The 25,520-nt window shown below is 52.1% G+C and overlaps 1 protein-coding gene across 3 annotated transcripts; it reads right to left on the bottom strand.

The window, feature by feature from the left end:
* Positions 1–1,540: 1,540 nt before the first annotated feature.
* Positions 1,541–25,281, bottom strand: Cdc42ep4 (CDC42 effector protein 4). 3 transcript variants are annotated; one of them, XM_027425765.2, is made up of 2 exons: positions 25,126–25,281; positions 1,541–4,378 (listed from the first exon to the last, which is right to left on the bottom strand). In XM_027425765.2, the coding sequence occupies exon 2, from the start codon at positions 4,270–4,272 to the stop codon at positions 3,196–3,198; it is 1,077 nt and encodes a 358-aa protein (XP_027281566.1). In that variant the 5' UTR covers positions 4,273–4,378; positions 25,126–25,281; the 3' UTR covers positions 1,541–3,195. The 3 variants fall into 3 exon arrangements, with proteins under 3 accessions (XP_027281566.1, XP_035303645.1, XP_027281567.1); XM_035447754.1 differs by lacking the exon at positions 25,126–25,281 and adding an exon at positions 24,302–24,667; XM_027425766.2 differs by lacking the exon at positions 25,126–25,281 and adding an exon at positions 24,120–24,666.
* Positions 25,282–25,520: the final 239 nt, after the last annotated feature.

Raw genomic sequence — 25,520 nt, forward strand, 5'->3', positions numbered from 1 at the left:
GCAGATGCTGCCAGAGCTGCTGGCTTCTTGTGGATTCCCAGGAACCCTAGGTTTGTCGGGGTGGTGGTGGTGGTGGTGGTGGACGGAGGGCCCGGGAGAGAAGGACATCTCTTGCTCCATTACCCCAATAGTTCTTACCCAAACCACTGAAGACAGGCTTCAGGTCAGAGTGGCCCTGATATTCTCAGAGAGCTCCTGTGTGCCCCACCCTGCTCTGAACTCATTAAACTTGTCTCTCAGTAGCCTTAATCAGCCTGTCTGGGGACAGAGAGACATGGGTGACACTCTAATTATGCCTTTAATTACTTCCCAGGGAGAGAATGAATAGGAAGCTACATTTCTCTGTAGATCCTCGGAGGGTTCAGCCAGAACTCAGCTCAAGAATTCCTTACGTTTCCAAAGAGCAAGCAAGGGCCCTGTCCAGGCCATGCTCCCTCTTCATAGAGCCAGCCCAGGCTGTGAGTGTGGGTGTGAGAAGGGCGGGGTCTGCGATAGGAGCCAGGCCTGTGGGTGGAGGGGTCACCTGGTTCCCACACCCAGGGCAGATGCACCCTGACCTTGTTTCCAGAGATGCACCCAGGGGAGGTTGTGAAAGGGGCAGAGGTTGTCAATTAATGATCTCCAATTTCATCTCCACGTCATCCTGCAGTTTTGGGGCAGCCATGGTGACTTCAAGTGCTGCATGGTGGCCTGGAGTGGCTCTCTATCCAGCACCACTGGATAAAGATATGGAGATCCTGACTGAGCACTGAGGCTGAGCCCAAAGCATACACAAATGATGGAAAGGAGGCCCGTTTCTCATTTCTCTCTGCTCTCTGCAGTCCTGGAGCCTGGAGACAGCAGCCTCATCCATCCCAGGAACACAGGAATAAACCCCAAATAAACCTCGAGCCACAGGCTCCACCCCACCCTGCAAGAGCAGCAGCACTTCGTTATAGAAAGGGCCAAGGAACAGAGCTCAATGACAAAGGAGCCCCCGACTGGTACATAGCAGAGCCTCCTCAAGCTGAGAGGCACATACGGGCACACACGGCTTTGTCCCTCTAATGGTTCATCTCAATGGTTAACTTGAGGAGATCAAGAATTGGATGAGTGTGGCTGGGGGCTGGAGAGGTGGCTCAGAGGTTAAGAGCACTGGTTGCTCTTCCAGAGGTCCTGAGTTCAATTCCCAGTAACCACATGGTGGCTCACAACCATCTGTTATGAAATCTGCTGTGCAGATATACATGGAAGCAGAATGTTGTATACATAAAAAAATCTAAAAAAAAAAAAATAGGCTGAGAGAAGGGGGGAGAAGAGAGAGACAGAGACAGACACAGACAGACAGACAGACTGGGTTACTTGCGGTATGAGACCCACACACTATGGGTGGCACCATCCTCAGGGTGGGGCTCCCAGCTGTATAGAAAGGAAAGTGAGCTGAGCGAGCACCGGCATCCACTGCCCTTTCTTCTGTGTCTTCTGTGGATTGGGTGTGTCCCACTGCTTCCCCTCATCCTGAAATAAGACCCCAGGAAGGAGACAAGAAAGACACCAGAGGTACTAGGAGGAAATTTTAATGTTTTCTTACTGCTTTATCAATGTCACGGAAAAAATACAAAGTTTAAAGTCTAGAACCGACTGGGTAGATCAGGAGGGGTGTGTGTGCTGCTGGCCAGAGGCACAGTTCTGTGACTCTGTCAATGGCTACTATGTGGGAGCACCAGTCAGGAGCCCAGTGAGTGTTTCCGGGTCAGGATCTGGGAGGACCTCGGAAGCAGAGCAGCCCATGGCAGGCCACCACCCTCATCTGGCCAGGATCCTATTGTAATGTAGCTTGCTCTCTCCCCAGATTCCCACTGGCTATGCTAGATCAGAAGGTGGGCCAGCCTGTTCCCAGCACAGAAAAGGAATGAACCACCACCCCTGGGACTCTGGCCCCTGCTTCTACCCATGTTCTGGGTAGAGTTACAGGAGCCAAGCAAAACAGATTTCAGACAAACAGCCAGGGCCGCTGGTGCACACCTGTAACCTCAGCTCCTAGGGTATGAGAGGCTTTGCTGCAAATTTGAGGCCAGCTTGGACTACAGAGGGAGACCGTGTCTCAAAAAGCAAACAAACAAAAACCCACTTTTGTTAACCTGGAATTCAAACTGAATAGGGTCTTGCTCAGCCTGGCCCTTAGCCCACCTGAGTCCTGGTCTGGGCAGTTGGGAGAGGCTGAGAATGGAAGGAGACACTGTCCTCCACAGAGTAGGGGAGGGGGAGGGAAACACCCAGTCAATAACACAGCTCACACTCCAGGGAACAATGCATTATTTAACCATCATTTTCCAGAACATTCCTACATAGTCTTCAGCTGTTAACAGCTATAAAGGTGGGGTTCATGGACAAACTGGTGGCGGCTGCCCCCCCCCCCCAGTTCAACCTGGACAGGGTCTGTACACCCAGATTTGAGTAAGCTACCAGTCACTGTGCCACCAAGACAATCTTGCTAACAGGATTATATTCTCCTGGTAGCTCTATTCAGGTTTAAACATATAACAACAACAACAAACAAATGCACCCGTAGGGCAGAGATAGCCCTTCCTGTTCCTAGTGTCACTGAAGAAGGGCCCCTTCTTGAAAACACAAGAAGCTAGGGGCCGTGGGAGTTCCTTCTGTGCCCCACTGTCCTGGCGCGCCTGGGAAGGACTGCATTTAGTGTATTGGTTGAGGCTGTCCCCTGTTCCAACTGAGCCCAAAGAGCACCAGGCTTCCAGTGAGGAGCCAGGGGTGGAGAAAGAAGAGCCCGGACGTGTGGTCACCCCTGCCTCGTGCTGCATAGATCTCCCTGGTAGGCACTAGACACCAGGTGAAAAGAGGGAGCCAAGTGTCCATGACCTTCCTGCCCTGACATTGCTGCAGGAATACAAACTATCATCTGGCATCCAACTCAGGCCAGGCTGGAAGCAAGGGGCCCAGAGAGAGAAGAATAGATTCCTGCTGGGACACAGCTCTGTCCCAGGTTGCTGCAGTAGAGGAAGAACAGGTCAGAGTCAGGCCATAAGTACCCATGCTACCTCCCTGGCACCCCAATCCGTGAGGTCCAGGGTCTACTCCAATGAGGCTCTTAACTGCACCTACATAGGAAGGTCAAAGGTCATAGTGAAGGCAGCAGCAGGGAAATGATGCAGCCCAGAGTTGTGGAAACTACTGTCAACTTTCTGTCCAGCCTCAAACTCGGATCTCATCTTCCTCCTCCTCCTCATCCATGAAGGAGAATTCCTTGTCTGGCTGCCTTGGGGCAGCAGACCGGGCCCTGTCTGGGCCTCGGAAAGCTGGGCTGCGTTCCTCCAGGACGCCTGAGGTGCAGCTGGACAGGGAACTGCTGTCCCGTGTGGTGTGGCTGCTGACGCTGCGTGCTGAGCTGGGGCTGGGGGCTGCCACTGCCCACCTGTCGTCTTCCAGAGCATGTGGGGGCAACATGGAGGCCTGGTCCGAGCTAGCCTTGCTTTCCTGTTTTCCTATTGGAGGAGCTACCTCCAGCAAAGCGGGAGCCTGGACCATGCTGCTGGGGCCTTCTTTGTCACGGTAACCACCACCCTCTTCCTCCTCTGGGTACCACTCATCCTTGTCCATGATGCTGAGGACGTCACCCAGCATGGAGGGCCCCAGGTCGATGTGGAAAGACATGATAGACTCGGCATGTTTCAGCCCATAGCTGGCCTTGGGCACAATGGGTAGATCTGTCAGGTCCCCAAAGGCCTGCTCATCGAGGAGTGGGTCAGGAGAGTGAGGGCCTGTGGCCCCATTCCGACGAGGACCCATCTCCCCTGAGCCTGTCTCCTGGCCAGAGTCTCCAGCATCCACCTTCTTCACAGGGCTGGATGACAGACTCTTAGGGAGCTTGCTGGAGCCCTTCTCAGTGGCTTCCTTCTCATTGAGCTGAGGCAGGGACATGGCATTCTTGACAAACAGTGCTGAGTCCCGCAGGGAGCCCAGCATGTCTCTCTGCTCCCGGTCCCCTCGGGTCACGGACTGTGACCGTTTACTGCCCCGGAACTTCCGGGACAGGAGGCTGCGTTTGGAAGATGACGATGTCGAGGCCTGCTCGTCCAGGGACTCACTGTCAGCCTCACCTGCCTTGCTGTTGAGGAAGGAGGTATCCCCAAAGGCATCTCCAGCCCGGCCCACGTGCATGGTGTGGCGGAAGTCACCCAGAGGGGCGCTGATCATCTCAGCCGTGAGGTCCGCTCGAGAGCGGCGCTTTGAGTGCACAGAGCTGGACACCAGCTGCTTGAGGATGGGCATGGTGCCGGCCGGGGCGGGGCCGACGCTCGCTCACAAGGCAACAGGCAGGGGCAGGGGCAGCTCTCAAGTCCAGCAAGTGCAGAGGGTAGACAGGGCAATCAGAGGGCTGCAAGCAGAGAACAGGAGGCAAAGGGTTAATACAGACTAGCCTCAGGGTCCACCCACCAAAGACCATCATTTAGTCCCTAATTTCCCATCAAAACTCCTGGAAAACTGGCAGCAGTGAGTGAACTTCCTAGCTCAGCATTTCTTCACCCATGCCTCCAAACATGGAAGACTATTTATAAATTGGGCTAGAGTTTGATACCAGAGACATATTTTCTCTGACACCTGAGAGAGAAATAATCACCCAAGTTCCACGACCCTCATCCCTGCCTAAGCTAGAACACTGAACAGACCACCTTAAATGGCAAGCAGGTGCTAGACAAGCTGGTGTGCAGGCAAGAACTTCCTGCTGTCTAACCTGGATCACTGTGGAGTTGATGGACACCTCAGCCTGAGTCAGTGAGAACAGAATGGCTAGGCCAGGCCAGGCCACGCTTGCCTGCCTGTCACTTCCATACATGTGGGCGGCTAGCCACTCTTTTGGCTCTGGCTCTCTTTCTGAATCAGAATTGGGGTGGGGATGCAGGAACCCACAGAACCAGCTCGTGACCTTCCAGCTCTCGTGGAGTGCTGAGTAGTGACCTTCCAGCTCTCGTGGAGTGCTGCGTACATGAAGATTCCTGCATGTGACATCACCATGAGGTGCCGAGCTCTGCCAGAGACTATCCCCCATCCCTTGAAGCTGGGGAAAACTCCCTCCTGGTTTCTTTATCACTGGGGCTGGAGGGAGACGAGACTCTAGACGCAGGACTCTGGATGACAAACTAGAAACCCAGAGGACAACACAGGGAGATTTCAGGGCACAGCCTCTGGCGAGGAAAGTGTAGTGTCAAGGTCCCAAGCCAGGCCCTTTCTGCCCAGCAGAGCTGGGTAGCATGGCGAGAGATGGAGCTGGGTGCCTGGATGCCTGTCCCCTCCCCATCCTGCTGACAACTAGACAGCTAAGTCTTACCAGGGCCCACTGTCCCACAGCAGGCAGGGCTCAGTGAGGCCTGGCAGGCTTCGGTTGCTTCCGTCGCCCATGCTCAGCCGCCTGTCCTGACTGTTGCTTACCTGGTCTCCCATCTGCCCCATTCCATTCCTCTCACTCTAGCTTTCTTAGTCAAACAAACAAACAACCCCCGCCCCCCAAAAAATCCTGACCACAGTAACACTCCTCTCCCTGCAAACCTAACCCTCCCAGGACGGTCTCTGCACCCAACAACCTGGCGGGGGAGGAGGGGGATGCGGACGACAATGCTGCCCCAGGAAGGCCAGAGCTAGTCCTCTAGGTCACCTGCCTCTCACAGCATTTTGAATGTCCCCTCTCCTGCCAGGCACCTGTTACATCATTTTGTCCCTGCCAGCTGGACTCTAACCTTCCTGCCAGGCTATGGGCTTCCAGAGGGTTCCAAAAGTCTCAGTTCTAAATCCTGTCCAGCACCATTGTGTCACACAGCTGGACTCCAAACATTTAAAGTGTGGACACCACCACCCCAACCTTATGCAGTCCCCAGTATCTCTCCCCTTTGGCCTTCATGTCAGTCCCTTTCAGCCCATGGTACAGCCCCCGGGCTCCTAGCTTGACCTCTCTAAGGTCTCTGCATCTTCCCCTGCCCACCCCCACCACTGAGAGGAACTCCCAAGTATGATTATACTGCTGGTCTCATAGCAAACACCAAGGGGCACCACGGGCAGATAGATCAACTGTACAGGTGACCAGTGTGGAGTCAGGGAGAACCCTGAGCCAAATTTTGAGGAAAACTCTCTTTAGCCTAACAAAAAAGGGCTAGGGAAATGGCTCAGCGGGTAAAATGTTTGCCACTCAAGTGTGTGGACCTGAGTTTGGATCCTCGGAACCTATGGAAAGCTAGATTTATCTGTGTCCTTCCACCTACAAAGAGATGGGAGGTAGAGAATCCACAAACACCTGGAGGCTTGCTAGCCTGGCCCACACAGCGGTTACTAAAAGACCCTGTCTCAAACAAGGAGGGTCCTTTAACTGTCACATGTGGGTTGTGGTGTGATATGTGTATCACACACATTTTTCTTTCTAAGTGTGTGGGGTGTATGTATGTGCTGTGTATGCGTACTAAGTGCTTGCAGTGCCCATGGAGGCCAGAAGAGGGTGCTGTATGCCCTGCAACGAGAGTTATAGCTGTGAGCCACCATGTAGGTAATGGAAATCAAACCTGGGTCCTCTGGAAGAGCAGCCAATGCTCTTAATCACTGAGTCATCTCTCCAGCTCCCCACACCCCAATCAGAAAGAAAAGGAAAAGGGGGAAAAAAGGGAGGCATGGGCTCTGTCATTGCGATGGCGACCCCTCTGGTTTTTCTGCTGCTGGTTGAACAGAAGGTTCCTTATATAGCATGGACTCCCACACCACTGGAAGGGACACCCAGGCTCTTCCATCTTTCGGATGAGAAAGCTAGGTCACTGAGGTGGTGACTCAGCCTCAGCCAGGTTCACACCCCAGTGAGCAGTGCCGGCCCAGGGCGGGCACCTGCTGAGGCTCTCTCCTGATTCTCAGTTCTGTATCAGAGCTCTGCTCGCTGCCCACCATCAATGGCCTGCCTGCCTTCCCTACCACTTGCCCAGGGGGTCCAGAGGACGGATGTTTGAGGACAGTCTTTTTTTTTTTTTTTTTTTTTTTTTAAGCTGGGGTTGGTGTTGGCTGAGTGGTAGATCATTCACAGTATCCTTGGTCTCTGCTGTTAGGATACCAGCAGCATCCACCATGGCCCCAACCTCCAGTCATGGCATCTGAAATGGCCGGGACGCCCACTCCCTAATTCCCTGGGAGGCAAAAATGAAAACAGACAACAGAAACAGGAGAGTGAGGTAGAGGCAGGAGGGGCACCCAAGGCCTCACTGATTTGTGAAAAGGTTTCACTGTAAGTCTAGGAATCCCCCTCAAGCTTAGCCATATTGCAGTTTCCCATTGGAAAAGCTTATTATAGAAAGGAAAGGTAGGAGATTGGAAGGCTTGGCAGCTCAGGATTCTCCAGAGATACCCCCACAGCTACCCAGAGGGACCAAGTATCCAGACCATAACAGAGGGAAGGGGGGAAGCCTTCATCATCCCACTGGCTGTCCCCTTCCTCAACACTACTTTGCTGGTAGAGTTAGAGAAAAAGGGAGAGTAGGGACACTTAGTCTAAATCAGTATGACACCCTGCCATCCTAGGCCAAACCGAGTGCCTCTTCTGTAACTCTTGAAAACCAGTAATAGGTCTACACAATGCCACCTACTTCCTGTGATCTTGCTCTGGAGACTGGGTACAGGCTGTGTGGCTTGGGATAAACTATTTTCAGTTTCTAGCAAGAGTCCTTAGAGTCCCCGATTCTCCTGCCATCCCAGTAGTCTGGGTGAGATGAGGCCTTGCTTGTCCTGTGGGGTCTCAGAGTCTGAGCACATATGACACAGAACACGCAGCAGGCTTTAGTCAGGGTCAATGACGACTCAGCCAACAAGCTGAAGTGCTGGCTTCAATGGCCCAGCAACAAGAAGTCCCCCAAGCTTCTAACAAACAGGGTTTGGGACTGACTGAGGAGATGGTCAGAGACATTAGGGGGAAGCAGACGGTGTGGGCCTGCCTGGGGCTGGTCCTGGAGGCCTCCATCTCACTTCTGAAAGGGATTGGACCACAGGGCCTGTGGCTTTGGGAGGAGTGTTGCTAAACACCATGACTCAGCTCTGGGGAAGTGCCTAAAACAGGCTGTCCCATGAAACCAGGTGGACACCCCATCCCACCCAGAGGCCACATCCCACTTTCCTGGGTAAACAAGGGAAACTGGTCAGCGGCTCCCTAGTCTTCCTGAGCCTGGGAGGGCAAGGTCTTCTGGAACTAGCACTTTCCCCTAGGACACCATCAACAAACAAGCCCATCCAGCAACTCCACACACAGCTCAGATCTGGGAACACAGCACAGTCCTTGTCTGGACCTGTTACCACCCTCCCTGGCAGGATGAACTGTGAGAAGTCCCCTCCCAGACCGGCCAGCAGACTGACAAACAGCTCTGGCGGCACCAATGTACCCCTCTCTAAAGGTCCAGGCAGTGACCTGTCCCTTGGCATCCCAGCCCTAGACAAGAGCCAGAGCTATGCTACCGAGACTGCCAGGCAGGTTGGCCTCCCCCTCTGCAGCTGACCGGAGGCTCACCCCAGTCAGTATACAGAGTTACACATGCTTCGACACCCACCACCACTGCCAAGGGCAGCCACACCCTCTGTCAGTCATTTCCCGGTTTTCCATCTTAGACCAGCTCCAGGCAATGTGGCCAGATAGAAGAGGACACTGAGCATAGTAACTTTAGCCCCTAGCCCGGGTGGTTTCATTTACCATCCATTCGCTTGCTCACTCATTCACTTACTGTGCTATTGCAGACCCCACAATACTCACATTCAGGCAGCGTTCTTTCTGCACCAGAAGACTGAGCCGACCACCATTTGAAAACCTTTTGCAGGGAAAAAGCTGCAGCTACACCAAACATGCACAGATATCCCTTACAATTACTGTAACAAGATAGTACAACTCTATCAAGCATTGCCACGTGGTGTGTGTGTGTACAAGGAACCCAGAGTCTACCTGAAGGACAAAGACACAGGTTATATGCAACTCATGCAACTTTAGACAAAAGACTCTGGGATTTGGGTATCCCAAGTGGCCCCAGAACCAATCACCCATAAATACTGAGGGATGACAGTATTCTTCCAGGCCCCGAAAACAGATCAGTGCAAACAGCACATTACTATTCCCAAGACACACGGAGATGGAGAGTGGGGAGGGGAGTGTGCAACAAGGGGGCTGGGTGATGGGAACCAGTGTGCCAGTGGGGCACTGTGAACGGAACCCAGAGCAACCAGGAGGCAGCCATGTCAAAGCTGGGCAGATAGAAACCATATGGGACACACAGGCAGCATTTAAAGGCTAGAATGAAAATCCACATGGTCAGAGGACAGGCCAGGGGAGTTTTGTCCTTGGTGTTGAATATAAACCAACAACCTTGGGAAGTTCCTAGTGGCATTGAACCTGGAAGTCACGGGGGAGGGGAAACAAATTCAGTCCAGACATTTTCTCTAGAGTTTAGGGCAAGGAGGAGGCAAGACATGAGCGTGGTTGGGTAGGACATAGGGAAACACATCTTGGGAGGGTTTCTGAGATGTGGCCAACAGTTGCTACTGGTGGTCCCATGGTGGTTCAAAGGGCAGCCTCTATGAGGACTCCAGGCGTCCTTTCCCAGAGCTGAGTCATGCGTTTTCCCACAGGCACAATGCTCTACCTGCCCCGAGGCAAAACTTAACTCTGTCCAAAGATGAAGTGTCCAAATGTCTGGTGCTTCCTCACATTTCTTGGGGGCAAGAAAACTGGCCTGCCACAGGCCACACCTCTCAGAGAGGGAGCAGCTCTGGCTTTTGTCAGCAGAGAGAGATCTGGTTTTCTCTGGAACACTCACTAGCCTTTATGGAGCAAAGACGGAGAGGCCAGGGCTGGGGGCAGCTGAGGGACAGCAGGGCTGTGAGGGCTTTCGACACACCCTGAAAGAGGAGGACTTCTAAGGGGTCTGTGCGGGATTGTGGCTGCAGGAGATCTGGTATCTCAAAGTCTGCTGTTTGTACAAGAAGCTTGGGATGTACTGACTTAAGTAAAGAACAAACAGTCAAGATTCCAAGAAATAAAAGCTGGGGACGGATCCATGATTACCATCATGACCCCCTCTTCCCAGCCAGGACAAACACCTCTAAAATACCTGGGTGGGGTAAGGAATCAAGCTTGGAGAGATGGGAATGCCACATTAAGGGACTGAGCCCAGGCCACAGGTTGAAGCCAAGTTTTAATTCCTTCTCCAGATTCCATCTGCTAAAACAGAGGTGCCATATCAAAAGTGTGGTGGTATCATGTATGTGTACATACGTGTACCCAATTCTTGTTTTTTTTTTTTTTTTTTTTAAGGCAGGGTCTCACTATGTAGTCTTGGCTGTCCTAGAACTTAGAGGTTGCCTGCCTCTGCCTCCCATGTACTCTGGAGAAAGGTATGTGCTACCATGCTCAGCTCTGCACGAAGGTTATGTGCAAACTGCTTACCATTTAGGTTTTTTGTCTTTTAAGAAAATAAAATCAACTGATGGCCAGCCTTCTAAATCTGTGGCCTTGCCGGTCAAAACAAAAGTGCTCAGAAACAAGCCAGGGAAGGACTCAGTGGAGAAAGTAAGGCCTTTGCTGTGCATGAGGATCTGAGTTCGATCCCTGGCACACACATGTGAGGCAGTGATGGATGAACCCTGGAAGCTCCCTGGTCAGCCAGGTTCAGTGAGACCCTGTCTTGAACAGTGAGGTGGGGGCTGGAGCAATGGCTCAGTGGTCAATAGCACTGGCTGGGATAGCTGGGTTTGATTCCCAGCACCCACATGGCGGCTCACACCTGTCTGTGCAGGCACCAGGTATGCATATGGTACACATTCATATAATATGCACACCAAACACTCATACATATAAAACAAGTTTTTAAAAGCAATGTGGAAACTGCAAAGATGGCTCAGCAGGAAAGCACCCACCGCACAAGCCTGACAACCTTAATCCAATCCCTGTAACCCATGGAAACGTGAAAGGAGAGGACCAGCTCCACAATGTAGTCTTCTGACCTCAGATACACTGACCATGACAAGTGCATGCCCCTCCCCAACCCAAGCAACCATCAAATACAGCAACATGCATGGATTACTACACTAATAAAAAAAATGAGGTTTGTTTAACAGGTAGAAAAACAATTAAGGAAGACACCCCAATGTCTACTGCATGCCCAAGTGAGCGAAACCCTTCTACTACACACACAAATACTGGCCATGTACAGCCCTAACCCATTTTTACTCCCTAAACAATGTAATGCAACAATTTCCATAGCATACATATCACGATATTTGTGTCACACAAATCTAGAGACTTCCCATGAGACATGCGCAAATATCAGGCTGTCTCATGTAAGGGACTTGAGCATCTGTGGATTTTGGTATCCCAGGGGAACCTGGAATCAATCCACTGTAGACACTGAGGGTCAGCTGTGATGTTCTGGGTATGTCCTTCCCCCACACTACTGGATTTTGTCACGTAGTCCAGGGGTAGAGGTGGGTGCTAAAATAAAGCTCCCCAGGGTTACGGAGGTGATCCAACCCAGTGGCCTGGACCAGGCTGCAGAGGGGGTGGATAACTTGCCAAAGGCCACGGGAGTGCAGGGACCCAGGTGGTGCTGGTGTTCCTATCTCTGACAATCTGCAAGTTTTCCCCAAGTAACACCCACAATTGGGTTACTGCCAGATGGAGATCAGACCTTCCTGTGTCTTCAATCAACTCGTCAACACAAGAGCAAAAGAAGGTGTATGGGGGGAGGCACACATCTCCACAAGTCAGGGAGAGTCACAGCACCAGATCCCAAGAACTGCTCACATCCTAATGACCTCAGGACAGGGTAGCTGAGGGGCCCCCACAACTGAGGGAGTAACTTGGCCACCTCCACATCTGGAAAGGGACCCCATGGAACTGTGTCAAAGGAAGAAAAAGTCCCAAATGTACAAATATTCACCATCAAAGCCGTACTCACAAGAGCATAAGCTGGGAAGAAGCAGCAGGACAGCAGTAAGGGGCGGGCTGAGAAAATGAGGAAGCATTCGGTCCTCGGGCTGTCACGAAACCATGAGGGGTGAGGGTGGGGTGCCTGTCCAGAGGCCATGCAGCCATATGATCAGTTCCCCAAACAGCAGGCAGTGGCACATGGCAAAGGGGGACACATCCAACCAACCCCACTCAGATACAACTCACTGAAAAGGACTGAAAGGACAGAGGGAAACCAAGATAAGAGGTTGGGTACAAGAGGAAAATTGGCTAAGGCTAGGTGTGATGCTGCGAGCTTTTAATCCCAGAATTGGGAGGCAGGGGTAAGTGGTTCTCTGTGAGTTCCAGGCCAGCCTGGTCTATACATTGAAATTCTGCATCAACAAAGTAGCCAGGCAGTGGTGGCACACGCCTTTAATCCTGGCACTTGAGAGGCAGAGACAGGTGATCTCTGTGAGTTCGAGGACAGCCTGGTCTACAGAGTGAGTTCAGGATAGGCTCCAAAGCTACATAGACAAACCCTGTTTCAAATAAATAAATAAAAAACAAATGAAAAAAATAAAAAAGATTTCCTGGTGCATGCATTTGTGCCCAAGCGTCTGTGCGTATGGCACACTGTGCTGTGGCACACTAGCAAGGAAGACTTACAGGAGTCAGTTCTCTCCTTCCACATGTATGATGCAGGGATGCAACAGGTGCCAGCAGGCACCCCTACCCTTGGAACTATCACACCCCCCCACCCCCCCTCCCCACACACATCCTTAAAACATAGCTTCCAGGGATCAATCTCAGGTCCTTGCTCTTCTCCTTTTCTGACTGAACTATGTCCCCAGCTTCTCCTCCCCAAAAGTTCCCTTTAATGTGTTGAATCTGCGCTTAATAATAATAATAAACCCAAAGCATCAAAGGCTCGAGGGAGAGACTTTAATTTCAAAACAGCTTAAAACTCTCCATTGTTAGGCTCAGCATCTGCAAGAACAAGACATCAACGAGGGCTCTCTCTTTCCACTGACATCTGTCCCTCCCTCCTCCCCCAGGTCACCCCCAAGATTCATGTTTTGTGCTAAGTGTCTGGAGGTAAGAGTAGGCGATCTACAATGCAAAGATCTGGGCGCTGGAGACGGCACAGCAGGTCCTCTTCTGGAGGACCCGGTTCAATTCCCAGCACCCACATGGCTGTTCACATGTGTAACTGCAGCCCAGGGCATCTGATGCTCTCTTCCGGGCTCTTCGGGCACAGAGTGCACTTACAAGCACAGAAGCACAACACCCACACACACAAAAAAGATATAAATCTGTACCTACCATTTGCTCTGTGCCAGATTAAACAGATGTACTCCTCTACCCCCACACACATCCCACCCCCAGGGAGAGAACTCCTCCCCAGCAGCTGCTTCCGTGTGCTCAAGCCTTCTTGGCCAAGCAGGTGACTGGTAACAACCACACCCACCCGACAGACACTGGCCTCCAGCCAGCATCACTGGAGCTCCAAGGTCAGCCACCCACAGGACAGTGAGATCCTGTCAAGAGCCACTCCAGGCAGGTGAAAGCCCAGCTTTTGCTCCTCCCACAGCCCCAGCTTGGCCACCCCACTGCTGTGAGGCAATACTATGAGACCAGGGCAACAGGAAAGGGCAGGGGCAGGGGTCACTCAAGGGCGCTCCCTTCAACTGACCATGTACAGAAAAATTATGGCTGTCAACTATTCCTTTCCTGGGTACCTTTTTGTGTGTTCAGCACCAGGGCGGGGAGAACAGACATGTACACTTCTGCAACTCAACACAACCGTGCAGGAAGGCTCAGGCAGGTGAAATGGCCTCACTCCTCAAAGCTTCTGAACCGATCGATGGGACTGGCACACACATAATGGGAGGGGCTGAGGAACATGGGCTTACGGAATGTGACAGGGATCAGAATCCACTCTACCAACTGCCCCATTAGAGGTTTGCCCCTAGGAACGGCTCAGCTCCATGCCTCCAAAAGTCCTACAGTGAAGACAGCAGGAAGGACCCATCAGAAGCCCAGGCCAGGTGTCCCCTGGGTACATAGGAATAGGGTCAGCACAAGGTCTAGCTTCAAAATTTTCCCAAGGAAGCCCAGACCCAATGCTGATCCCAAGGAGGAAGCCCAGAACCTCGACCCAAGCCTGCTCTCTAACCCTCAGATCTAGGCATTTACTCCACCTTTCCCAGAAGACAACCCTGCCCAAGCCCAGCCGGGCACATCCTGCTTCTGAGAGACAAACATCCTTTCTTTGATGGCTCCTTCCTGGAAGGGAAAGTGATTGAGGCCTCAGGCCTCACTCCATGCTTTCCACAGCTGCACGAGGATGCTGGCCGTCCTTGCTGGGGGTGGATGGGGGGGGGGCAGGACATGACAGCAGGATGCTGGAGACGGGCAGCAGTAAGTCAGCCAGGACAGGGACCACAGAGTGAATCCGGCAAGCAAAAGAGCAGTCCTCCACACCAGAACATCTTCCGAATTCCCGTTTTCTGTCACCTCTCTATGGGTTGTTATATACTTTTTAAAGACTTATGGGCAGTGGTGGTGCACCCCTTTAATCCCGGCTCACAGGAGGCAGAGGCAGGTGGATCTCTGGGAGTTTGGAGTCAACCTGGTCTACAAAGTGAGTTCCAGGACAGCCAGAGCTGCGACACAAAGAAACCCTATCTTGGAAAAAAAAAAAAAAAAAAAAAAAGTAGTAGTAGAGGGGCTAGATAGACAGATAGTGTGATTGCTTTTGAGAGCACCCACATTCTATTTGCAGCATCTGCAGCAGCAGCTCACCCCTGCCTCTAATTCCAGCTCCAGGGACTAGATGTCTCTGGCCTCTGTTGGCACCTGCACTTCCCATGCATGCATTTTCACACACATAAAATTAAGATAAATATATTAAAAGTATAATGAAGCCTTGATGTCAAGGCTCACATACTACGAGGCAGTGCAGATTTGATATTTCCCCCTCGGAGGTCACATGTCACACAGGAAGGACCTTGCCCTGCAGACAGGGAAGAAAGCCAGCCATTGTTCCTTGTGGGACAGGAGGCACTCCTGTGCTAGCAGATTACATGCCTCTTCAAATGCAGTCCCTAAGTGGCCATCCAGCCAGTCTCTCACAAATATTTTGTTCTTTGGTTAGACTCTGTAATGTCTATTTTTTTTCCCCCAAAATGCCAGCTTTTGATTATTTCTGTAAGACTGGTGGGAAAAATCACTTGTTTCTTATTGTCATTCTATTTTCAGGATGCCACGCCATGTTACGGCCCCAGCAACACAGGGTGACAGTACTCAATATTAGACACCTGTGCCTCCCCTTTGTTTGTCTCTCCCAGTCTCTGTTTCCTTTTTTGCTTCTGTTTTTATGTTTATAAGACAGAATTTCTCTGTATTGCACTGGCTGTCCTGAAACTCACTCTGTAGACCAGGCTGGATCGCCTGCCTCTGCCTCCCTGGTGCTGGGATTAAAGGTGTGCACCACCACCTGGCCTCTGCTTCCTTTTCGAGATAAGGTCTCGCTTCTTACTATGTAGCCCTGACTGGCCTGGAACAGACAGGCTGGCATCAGACTTTCAGCTATCCTCCTGCCTCTGCCACCCAACGGCTGCAATGACAAGCATGTGTACCACACCAGGCTTTCACTGAGCCGTTGCACTTGAGGTCTGCAATGTCTTTGGTTACTAAGTATGAGTGTTATTTTAAAATGTAGTATTGTCACCAGTTATCTTCTCTCTTGAAAACTGCTCACTGAAGCTGCCCATTCTGCTATTGGCAGGAGGGCCCTTCCCATTTTCCAATGGACTCGCCTGGCTCTTTAAATCTTAGACATATTCTACAAATATTTTGGCAAACTTATCCTATGCCTGTTTACATTATGGTGATTGACGGTTTGCCAAGCGCCTCATTTGTATGTGGTTCATGCTGATGGGTGTCTTCTGGATTTCATCTCACCAATCAAAGACTTCTACTCCCAAGGGGGGAAAAAGCTAAAGTATGGGCATATGCAGTGTGAACTACTCACAGGAAACAAAACAAGACACCCCAAAGAAACAAAGTCAAGTGCAGATGTCCATGACCTCTATCCGAGTCACTAAAAGGGGAACATAAAGCCCAGTAACAGGCAAGTACCAGGCCTGGAGCCATGGAAGTATAACATCATTTATGTTCTAAACGCAAGGTAAACCCAGGCAACGTAGTAGTCAAGGACCTCTGTCAACATTAAATCAGGGTACAGCTCCGTGGTAGAATGCACACCTGGATTTGATCCCCACTTAACACACACACCACACATCACACACACACCAATGGCAATAAATAGTATTATATAAAATATAAATATAACATAAATCATAGTAAAAACAAACAGAAACAACCAAGTTACCGAGCTCGGGCTGGTGGTTCACACCTGCAATCTTGGCACTGGGGAGGCTCATGCAGGAAGACTGGTGAGTTCTACACTAGCCTCTGGTACATTTATGCTATTTGGTTTATGTTTGCTTATTCTTTAAAAAAATCTGGGTGTGGTGGCAGATCTCTGTGACTTGGTCACAACTTGGTCTACATGGCAAGTTTTAGGCCAGCCAGGACTAAAAAGTGAAACCCTGTCCCAAAAAACAAACAAAACAAAACAAAACCAGCTGGGCAGTGGTGGCACACACCTTTAATACCAGCAATGAGGAGGCAGAGGCAGGCGGATCTCTGTGAGTTCAAGGCCAGTCTGGTCTACAGAGAGAGTTCCAGGAAGTCAGAGCTGCTATACAGAGAAACCTTGTCTGGAAAAAATAAAACAAAACAACAACAAACCACAGAAAAAGGGCTGGAGAGACAGCTCAGGGGTTAAGAGCACTGGCTGTTCTTCCAGAGGACTTGGCTTCAGTTCCCAGCAACCACTTGACAGCCCACAAACATCTGTACCTCCCATTCCAAGGGGATCTGATGCCGTCTTCAGGCCACCTTGGGCAATTCGCACACACAGATGTCTATGTAGGCAAAACATTAATACACATAAAATAACAAAACTAGGAAAAAATATCAGCAACAAAGAACAGTAAGTTTCCCGAACTCTTATAAAACCAGTTTTGTTGTAAATATGGGTGGAAAGTAACCGAATAGGGCTTTATCAGATATGAACTTCTTCCCAATCGTGTGTAGCTGTGGGCTGGCTTCCACAAGAGCTGTTCTGTTCCTTCTTCTGCTCATTTCTAACACAGATCTGGAGTCTTGCCATGCAGAACAGATTCTGAGTATCCAGCAGGGAAGAGCCCTCACTCAACTGTTTCCTCTAAAGCTATCTTGGCTTTTCTAACCTTTTCTTCCCCTTGTATCTCAGAATAAGAAAGGGCTGGACATCGTCCGCCGGTCACTCTGGCTCTGGGAAGGCTGGGACAGGAGGATTCCAAGTTCCAGGCCAGCTTGGGCTACAAAACAAGAGTTGACCTCAAAGGACAAGAGGAGAGGGGAGAGAAAATCTTGTCCCATCTGTAATAACTGCCGTCACTGCACGGGAGGGTCACTACAACAGACCCAAAGCACTTCATTTGTGCCTGGCATCCCCATGACACCCTAAACCTAGTTACTCAACATGCCAGCCACCAGCCAGGAGGGGCCACCAAGTGCTTAAGTTGTGGTGGCCAGTATGACTTGGGAAACAAATTTTTAATATCTAATTCAAATGTTTTTAAATTTTAAATCAGATATTTGGTTCCTTTATGAGAAAATCTGAGTGTGTGACTCTGACTGTAAATTTTACGAAATCCAAACACTGATCAAATATTTATAAACTTTCCTCATCCAGACTATAATGCGATGTTAGTGTGAGAGACAGGATGGATTTTGAAGCTTTTCTACCATTTTTTTTTTTCAAGACAGTTTCTCTGTGTAACAGCTCTGGCTGTCCTGAAACTGACTCTGTAGACCGAGCTGGCCTCTAACTCACGGAGATCCACCTGCCCCTGCCTCCCGAGTGCTCCGATTAAAGGTGTGCACCACCACCGCCCAGCTGAAGCTTTTGTATCTTAACGAACAACATAAAATACACCACAGGTGTAAGCATATTCATGTTTTTATTTGAGGTAGTGCCTTACTATGTAACTGTGGCTGGCCTAGAACACACCACACAAAACTGGCTGGCTTTGAACTCACAGAGATCAGTCTGCCTCTGCCTCCCAAGCTTGATTAAAGGTGTGTCTCACCATGTCCACTTATTTTTTATTTGTGTGTATGCATGTGCATGTGTATGTGTCCATAAAGGCCGGAAGAGGAATTAGATCCTCTACAGCTAGAATTACAGTTATCTGTAAGCTGTTCCATGTGGGTGTTAGCAGTCAAATTGAGGTCCTCTGAAAAAGCGGCAAGTACTCCTCACTGCTAAGCTATTTCCCCAGCCCCACCACTGAAAAATTTCATGGAATGTATGGAAATGGCAGTATTTTGGGTGTGCTGGGTTAATTTAAAAATTCACCTATTTTAAAACAGTTTTAAAATATGGCTATTAGAAAAGCATGAGCAGGGCAGTGGGGATGCAAACCTTTAATCCCAGCATTTGGGAGATATAGGCAGGTAGATCTCTGTGAGTTCAAGGCCAGCCTGGTCTATAGAGAGTTCCAGGACAGCCAGGGCTACACGGAGAAACCCTGGCTCGAAAAACAACAAAACAAATGTTCATAGAACGTTACAGTTATGTGTATGCCTGGCCTCATTCCCCTTTCCTGGGGGAAGTGGGAGTGGTATTCAGAAGCAGGCACAGAAGCCAGGGCCTCACACCTGCTCAGCATGTGTCCTAGCCTCAGCTCCCAGCATTATGTTCCTATCAACAGCACTGTCCTAAAGTTACCGTCCTTAACTGTCACATTCTCCGGTGGAGTTTAGAGATTCTTCATCATCTCCAACATACAGATATCCCTGCCTCCACCAGTGCTGGGAGTACTGGCACTATAGGTGTGTGCTACCATGCCCCCCACAAATCTGCAGTCCTGCTTAACAGTGTATAAGAATAAACAACTCCAATACCTGAGCCAGGCTGAGAAGTCGGGGAAACACAATATGGCTGGGTTAGCAAGCCTGTAGTTGCAAGAAAGGAGGGATGGTAGTCTACTGTGGAATCAGGAGTGGTTTGGAATGATGCCTCCCAATGTCGGTTGGTGTGATCAACTGACATTTAGAATGTGAGATGCTCCCTAATTTCAGGGACACAGCCAGACCCTGTACCAGGTGGTCCTCTCCCCAGGCTACTCACAGTTCACAGAGGATGAAGTAGAGAAGACCCTCCAGGTCCTAGACACTGTGTTCTCATTAAATTGTTTTTAGTCCTTAAGGTCTAAAGCATCTGAGACACCAAATACCATGATGTTCAACACCAGTGTCTCCATCTCATAGATAAGAAAGCAGAGGCTCAGAGGGCCCAAAGAAGTCACCCAAGTAAGTCATCCAGCTCCTAAGGACAGAGCTGAGAGGAGAATCTAGGTAACTCCAGGTGTTTTCCACTCTGATGTAAAGCATACTGGAGGTGGTGAGGGACTCACAATCACAGTGGGGACCCAAGTCTTGAGGTGATGAGGACTACAGGTGCTGAACACCCATAGGAAGCCTACAGCTTCACAGACAATTTCTGGTTAAACAACAACAAAAACTCCCCACCAACAAGATGGCTCAAACCCGTGAAGGTACTTGTCACCAAGCTTGATGGCCAGAGCAGAGCCCACATGGTGGAAGGAGAGCATTGAGCACACAACGGTGCCTTCACACCTCCAGTGTCACATGCCCCGCCCCGGCACGTGCATGCGTGCGTGCGTGCGTGCGTGCGTGCGTGCGTGCGTGCGTGCGTGCGTGCGTGCGTGCGTGCGTGCGCGTGTGTGTGTGTGTGTGTGTGTGTGATATCTTGGGAGCTAGAGAAATGGTACAGTAGTTAAAGAATTATCTGGTGCTCTTGCAGAGGACCAGAGTTTGGTTCCAAGCTAACAAATGGAGATGCAACTCTAACCCCAGGGGATCAGGCTCCCCTGATTGCAGGCAATTCACATACGTGGTCTGGGCACCACATTTTTTTAAAAACTATTTCAGAGAAAGTGGATTAATCCTGAGAAACAGAGGGTGGGGCAGGGGATGCATTCTTCCGGGAGCCCTCGTAAGCTGGGAATGACCTCAGTCTCTGCCCCATATCCGCCTCTATCCTCATTCCAGAGCCCTCTGCCTTGAACCAGGGGAAGGAAGCTGGTGGGAGGGTAAAGGGGGGGGAGTGAAGGAAAAGGCTTCCCTCACCCATGGCCTGGGAATATGACCTGCCCACAAGGGAAGAGAGAGGAGCCAGAGCCTGGGAGAGACCGGAAACTACAACTGACCAAGGAGCCAAGACGACGCAGAACTAGCAACCCAAAGACATCCGGCAGCTTCACTTGTTTACACGACCCTTCCTGGAAACGTGGGCTTCCAGGAGTCTGCCACCCAACGATCTACCACCAGTGAGGAGACAGGAAAGGGCATCCGGTGGCAAGCGAGCTGTCCCTGTGCAGGACAAGTTGCTGGGGGCAGCGCTTCTGCTCCTGCTCCCTTCTCATCTCAGAAGGAAGCGGCCGCACTTGAAATCCCATCCACCCTCAGGCCCGAGTTTCACTTCACTTCTCCTAGGAAGTGGTGCTCAGCTAAGTGGAAGACACAAGGGCACTGTGGGGTCTCCAGAGAAATCCCCCAAGCAGGATGGTGGGCTTCTATTCCTGACTTTAGATCTTGGGGTAAAGGGTGTCGGAGTCCCCAGATCATAATCTAGCTCACGACATTGAGCTTGCTATCTGTGCCTCAGTTTCCCCATAGCTTTCAAAGCCATTAAGGTGAAGATGTAACAAGCTTAAACACACGAAGTATTCAGCACAACACCGTCTAAGAGGTGACACTATTCAGCAGATGACTTGAAGATGACACTGAGATGTGCTCTCTCAGCTGGTACCCCACACCTACAGGTGTGACCCCACATCTACGCTTGGTGACACTTGGGCTAACAATAAGTTCAAACAGGATCCACAGTCAGCCCTGGGCACACCCACACATGCCTAACCCAATAGACTCCAGGGTGCCACATGAAGCTGACCCCTGAAGTCAGAGTACAGAGTTCATCCTCACTTGGTACTGCTGTTCAGTAGCTAGCAGGGTCATGAGGGAGCCCTGCCTGGGGTTTCTTTACCTTTGACCTTTGATGATGCAGGATGGAGAGGGCCTGGCTCCCTCTGATTTCAGTTCAAAAAACGATTGTGAGCGCTCTCGTTTTCCCCCTAGGATAAGGGTAAGGCAGATGGAGAGCTAGGTGCTACCAGCAACAAATAGAACTTCAAAGGGGAGGATGTGCTCGCCCCCATAGAGAGCAGCCTCAACCTTTGAACCTCCTAGACTCTCCCAAGACATCCTCCACACAGGGTACCACCGGCCTCTCTGCTCCTTCCAGGCTCTTCCTCTCCAAGCCGTAATCTCCAGGGACAGAGAGGGAGGAGAGAGCAGAGGGTCCCTTTCTGATGCTTCAAGGTCTGGGCAACATCCTGAAGAAAGGAGAGGCTTATAATGGGTGTTGGTGGGGTGACTGAGGAGCAGAGAGGAAGTGATGGGATGGAGAGAAGTTGGGACATAAGACCTGGCTTCCTTGTCACATCTAGGAAGACCTAAAACTGGGGTGGCTAGACTAAGTTCAGTTACTAAATGGAGACAGATGAAAGGGAGCTGGGGTGGCTTCAGCTGCCATCATCTGATACCATGATAATCAAGGCAGAGGGTAGTGATCGAGCACCAAGACATACAAGGGTCTTTCTTGCCCTGGCCCTAGGATTAAGGGCAGGGGGAGAACACTAGATGTGAACACATGACATCGCCAAACTGTTTTCACCTCAGACTGAAAAGGGACGCCCTACCTCAGCTTGGGAAGGTGCAGCAGAGACCACCAGTCTCAGTCTCAGGTAAGGGAGGCTCTGTTTGCCAGCATGCTAGCACTGTCCTCCTGGCACTGAGCCGGAGCAGCAAGCTAGCAATGCCTAGGGTGCAGGGAAGGGCTCTAGTGTTCCAAGGCTGGAAGGAAGCCCGAGGCTCCAGGAGGCCCATTTTAAGCTGGGGCTTCACCAGGAGTAGGAATGTGGGAAGCTAATGGTTGAACTTTCTCCATCAGGCAAGTAGGCAGGGCTACTTTTAGCCACTCTCCTGTCCCTCCCTGAATGACTGTCCCAGGCCCTGCCCAGAGAGGGCAGACCTGGGCTGAGCCTTCCCCAGGCACTTCAGAAATATTAGCTGGAGTCAGAGGCAGTCAAGGGACGTCTACCGCTCCACTCCAAGTGTCCCCTTAGCCCTGGGACTTGGTTCTTTCTCCCCAGGCTGAGGAGAAGACTCTAGTCCTGAGGTCACAAGACCTAAGCACAGCTCGGGGTCCATGCTCACTTCCCAGGGTGAGATTGCTCAACCCCTCTCCACTCCTCAGCCTTATCGCTGGCATCAACCCAGCTCCTCTGTTCTTGTGAGGGACAAACTCCTCCCTCCCCCAACAGGGGCAGGCGCCTAAGAGTTGTCTGTGGGATGTCCTAACCAGAACAGCTGGAGCTGTTACTCCATGATCATCCAGGATGTTGGCCACAGACCGCCCTCCTCTGCCAATTCCATGCAAACTTCAAGGGAAGGGGGGAGGCAGGGAGAAAGGAAGAGAAGGAGACACCAACATCAAACACCTCGCCTACCACAGCTGGGCACAGCCTGTCCTAACTACACAAATGAGTTGGGGAAAGGGGGTGGCCCTGAACCAGAGGCAACCAGGGAACCTTCTGGAAAAGCTCTGAGGGGAGGGTCTGGGATTCTCTAACAGGTCAACATCAGACCACCCCCGGGGACCACTGCCTCACGGAGGAAATCCCACATCTGCTTGTGACTTCAGAAGCTTGGATGTCAGTTTCAAAGACCATTCGTTGGGCACGCACATAGGGCTTGGAACAAGAACGGAGAGCTGGCATGTGTGAGCAAAGGAGGGCTGAATAAGGACAGACACCCCACAAAACGCAAGAAATGCTCAAAGGGCTGGCTGGTGTGAACACACAGAACATGAGCTGCTGTACCTCAGTGAGCAAGAGACCCTGTGAACTCTGCAAAGTTGCCGGAGGGGCTGAGACACCCCTAAATCACCACTGCTAGGGAGCAGGCTCACTTTAGCACACCAGTTCCCTCAAGTCCTCCCAAAGGCAGGTCCCCAGGACCCCTGAGGAGCTCCCCTCCGCATCTCCCAAGGTTGCCCACTGTGGGAAATAGTTGAAGGGGGCAAAGTCCGGGTTCAGAGGAGATAAAGCACATTAATCAGTAGTCACACACCAGCTGATGAGAGCTGTTAGCACATGGCACTCCACATGCAGCCTGGCCCCAGCTACCCAACACTGACTCCCAGGGCTCTAGTGGATGCCCCATTATTGCCAACTGCCTTTGGGCTGCCCAGAAGCCTGGCTCTGCTCCAGCAGCCTCCCCCACCCCCCCCTTTCCCAAGTTCTGGGAGAAACCTGTAGCAGAGTTCCCCCTGCTGTGGGCCCTGTCCTTTGTTCTTTAAAATCCACTCCATCCCACTGGTGGTCCCCTCCTCCAGCCTGGCCTCAGAAAGGGGCGGGAGGAGCTGCTGCAGGCCTTACTGGAAACCCAGACAGGGCAAAGTAGTTGCAGGGCAGAGGCCCCCCTGCCAGGGGCCTCTCATTGTTTATGCTCCTCAGGTCCAGATGGCTGCTGGGGGTAAGGATGGGAAGTACCCCCACCCTCTCCGTCAGAGAGTTGACAGGAGGCTTCAAAGTAAAGAGACACCCACAAGGACTCTTTGCCCATTCTATCTCTCAACTAACTACCTGGGCAAAGAATGGTAGCTGTGGGCCCAGAGAGGGATGTGGGAGCCGGTCAGATTGCAAGAGGTGAGAGTGTCGGAGGGGGGAGAAGTCCCCAGCCAAGAAGAAAAGAGAAAGCATCGTATTTCCTCTTCATTCTCCCTGGGAGAAAAAGAAAACTTCCGAAGCCCAGGCTGCAGTATTTCATTGGGCAAACACAAGGAACCTGGTTTGAGTTAACAGCGAGGGAGCGCCCCTCCCCCCTCAGGCACACACACTCAACGCAAGTCCTACTCCTCTCCCAGGAAACTCAACCGCCATCCACCCCTCCAGTCCGGGACACTCACCCACAGCAGCCAGGGGACCCCTAACAGGCAGAGGCAGCTCCTGCAGGCGACACCACAGACACAGGAGGGCAGATTTGTTCCCCCGGCTGGGGGCGCTCCAGGAATGGGGAGGAGCCAGAGGCCAGGATCGAAGCTTCAACGTCCGGAGCGAACGGTTAAATCGTTAACCAACCGCTACCTACCCGCCCCTGAACAAGGCTGGAGCGCGGCGTTCGGCGAACACCGGGCGCGCACGCAGGGCCCCAGCGTGAAGCCTCGTCCCGGGTTGCAAAAAGGGCGGCCAGCTCGGGCAGCCCCACCCCGCCGCCAGGAGCCTGCGCCTCTTGGCGGCCTTGGCCTCCAAGTCTTCAGAGGGAGGCGGGCGGGGCGGGGGAGGGAAGGGCTTGAGCGGGCCGGGAGGAGGGGAGTAGTTGTTCGCTAGGCTACTGCCTTCCACTCGGCTCCTGCCCTCCTTTCTCCCGGGCCGGGCGACACCGGGTGGCGCCAACTGCAGTGTGTGTACAAGCGGGAGAGCGCGCGGGAACACCCCTCTGCCACTACACAGGAACTCGGCTGTTATTCATGGAGAACTCTGGGCGAACACGCCCCCCTCGGGGTGACCGCGATTATTGTGTGCCCGGCCCACGGCAACACACACCCCATTCCTGCGCGAGGGGGTGGACCTTTAAAACCTTCCCACTCACCCCACCCGGAGCAGCTTCTGTGGCCAGACTGGCGAGTCCTGGCGGCTCTGAGCCCTGTTGTCACCCCCTCCTCCGCACACGGCGATTTTCTGGGGCACGGTGTGTGGCTCTGGATCCGGGATACCCAAGACGCCCCTGGCCCCAGCCATGCCTACCCCCGCCGGGGCGCAGAGGGGTGTGTGTGTAGTGTGCAGTGTGTGTGCACTGCTCCCTGGTCTTTCCCCATCCCCGGGGTCTTTCTATCCTCTCCACGCGACCAGGGATTTCGAGCCTACCCAGGCCTCACGCGGCTGCAGGGCCACAAACGGGTGCCCACCGCCTACCTCGGTCCCCAGCTCCCGGAGCGCGGGCTCCGCACGGCTGTGCGCTTCCCTCTGTGTGCTTGGCGCCTCGGCAGGACTGGCGACCCATGGCAGCGCCGGCCGGCGTTTGTTTCCTCGGGCTCCCCGGGCTCCGGGTGTGCTAGGCGCTGGGACACTCCCCTCCCTGGCTCCTCCCAGCCCTCCGCGCTTATGTCACGCCGCTGCCGCAGCCAATGGCTGTCCCGGAACTCAGCCTGGCCTTTCGACTTCCCCGGTTCAAACCTAAAAGCCCGAGGCTCCCTCCCCAGCGGCTCCCTGTGGGGGTACCCGACGAAACTGGTCCTGCTCCGAGGAGTTGCCCCCCGCACGGTGCTCCCCTGTGCTCTGGAGGGTAACCAGACTTGGGCTTCGCAGAA

This window comes from Cricetulus griseus, chromosome 7 (assembly GCF_003668045.3).
Source record: "Cricetulus griseus strain 17A/GY chromosome 7, alternate assembly CriGri-PICRH-1.0, whole genome shotgun sequence".
Taxonomy (NCBI): Eukaryota; Metazoa; Chordata; class Mammalia; order Rodentia; family Cricetidae; genus Cricetulus; species Cricetulus griseus.

Excerpts from the sequence above, each read along its gene's own strand:
- Cdc42ep4 (XM_027425765.2), bottom strand. The coding sequence starts at position 4,272 with ATGCCCATCCTCAAGCAGCTGGTGTCCAGCTCTGTGCACTCAAAGCGC.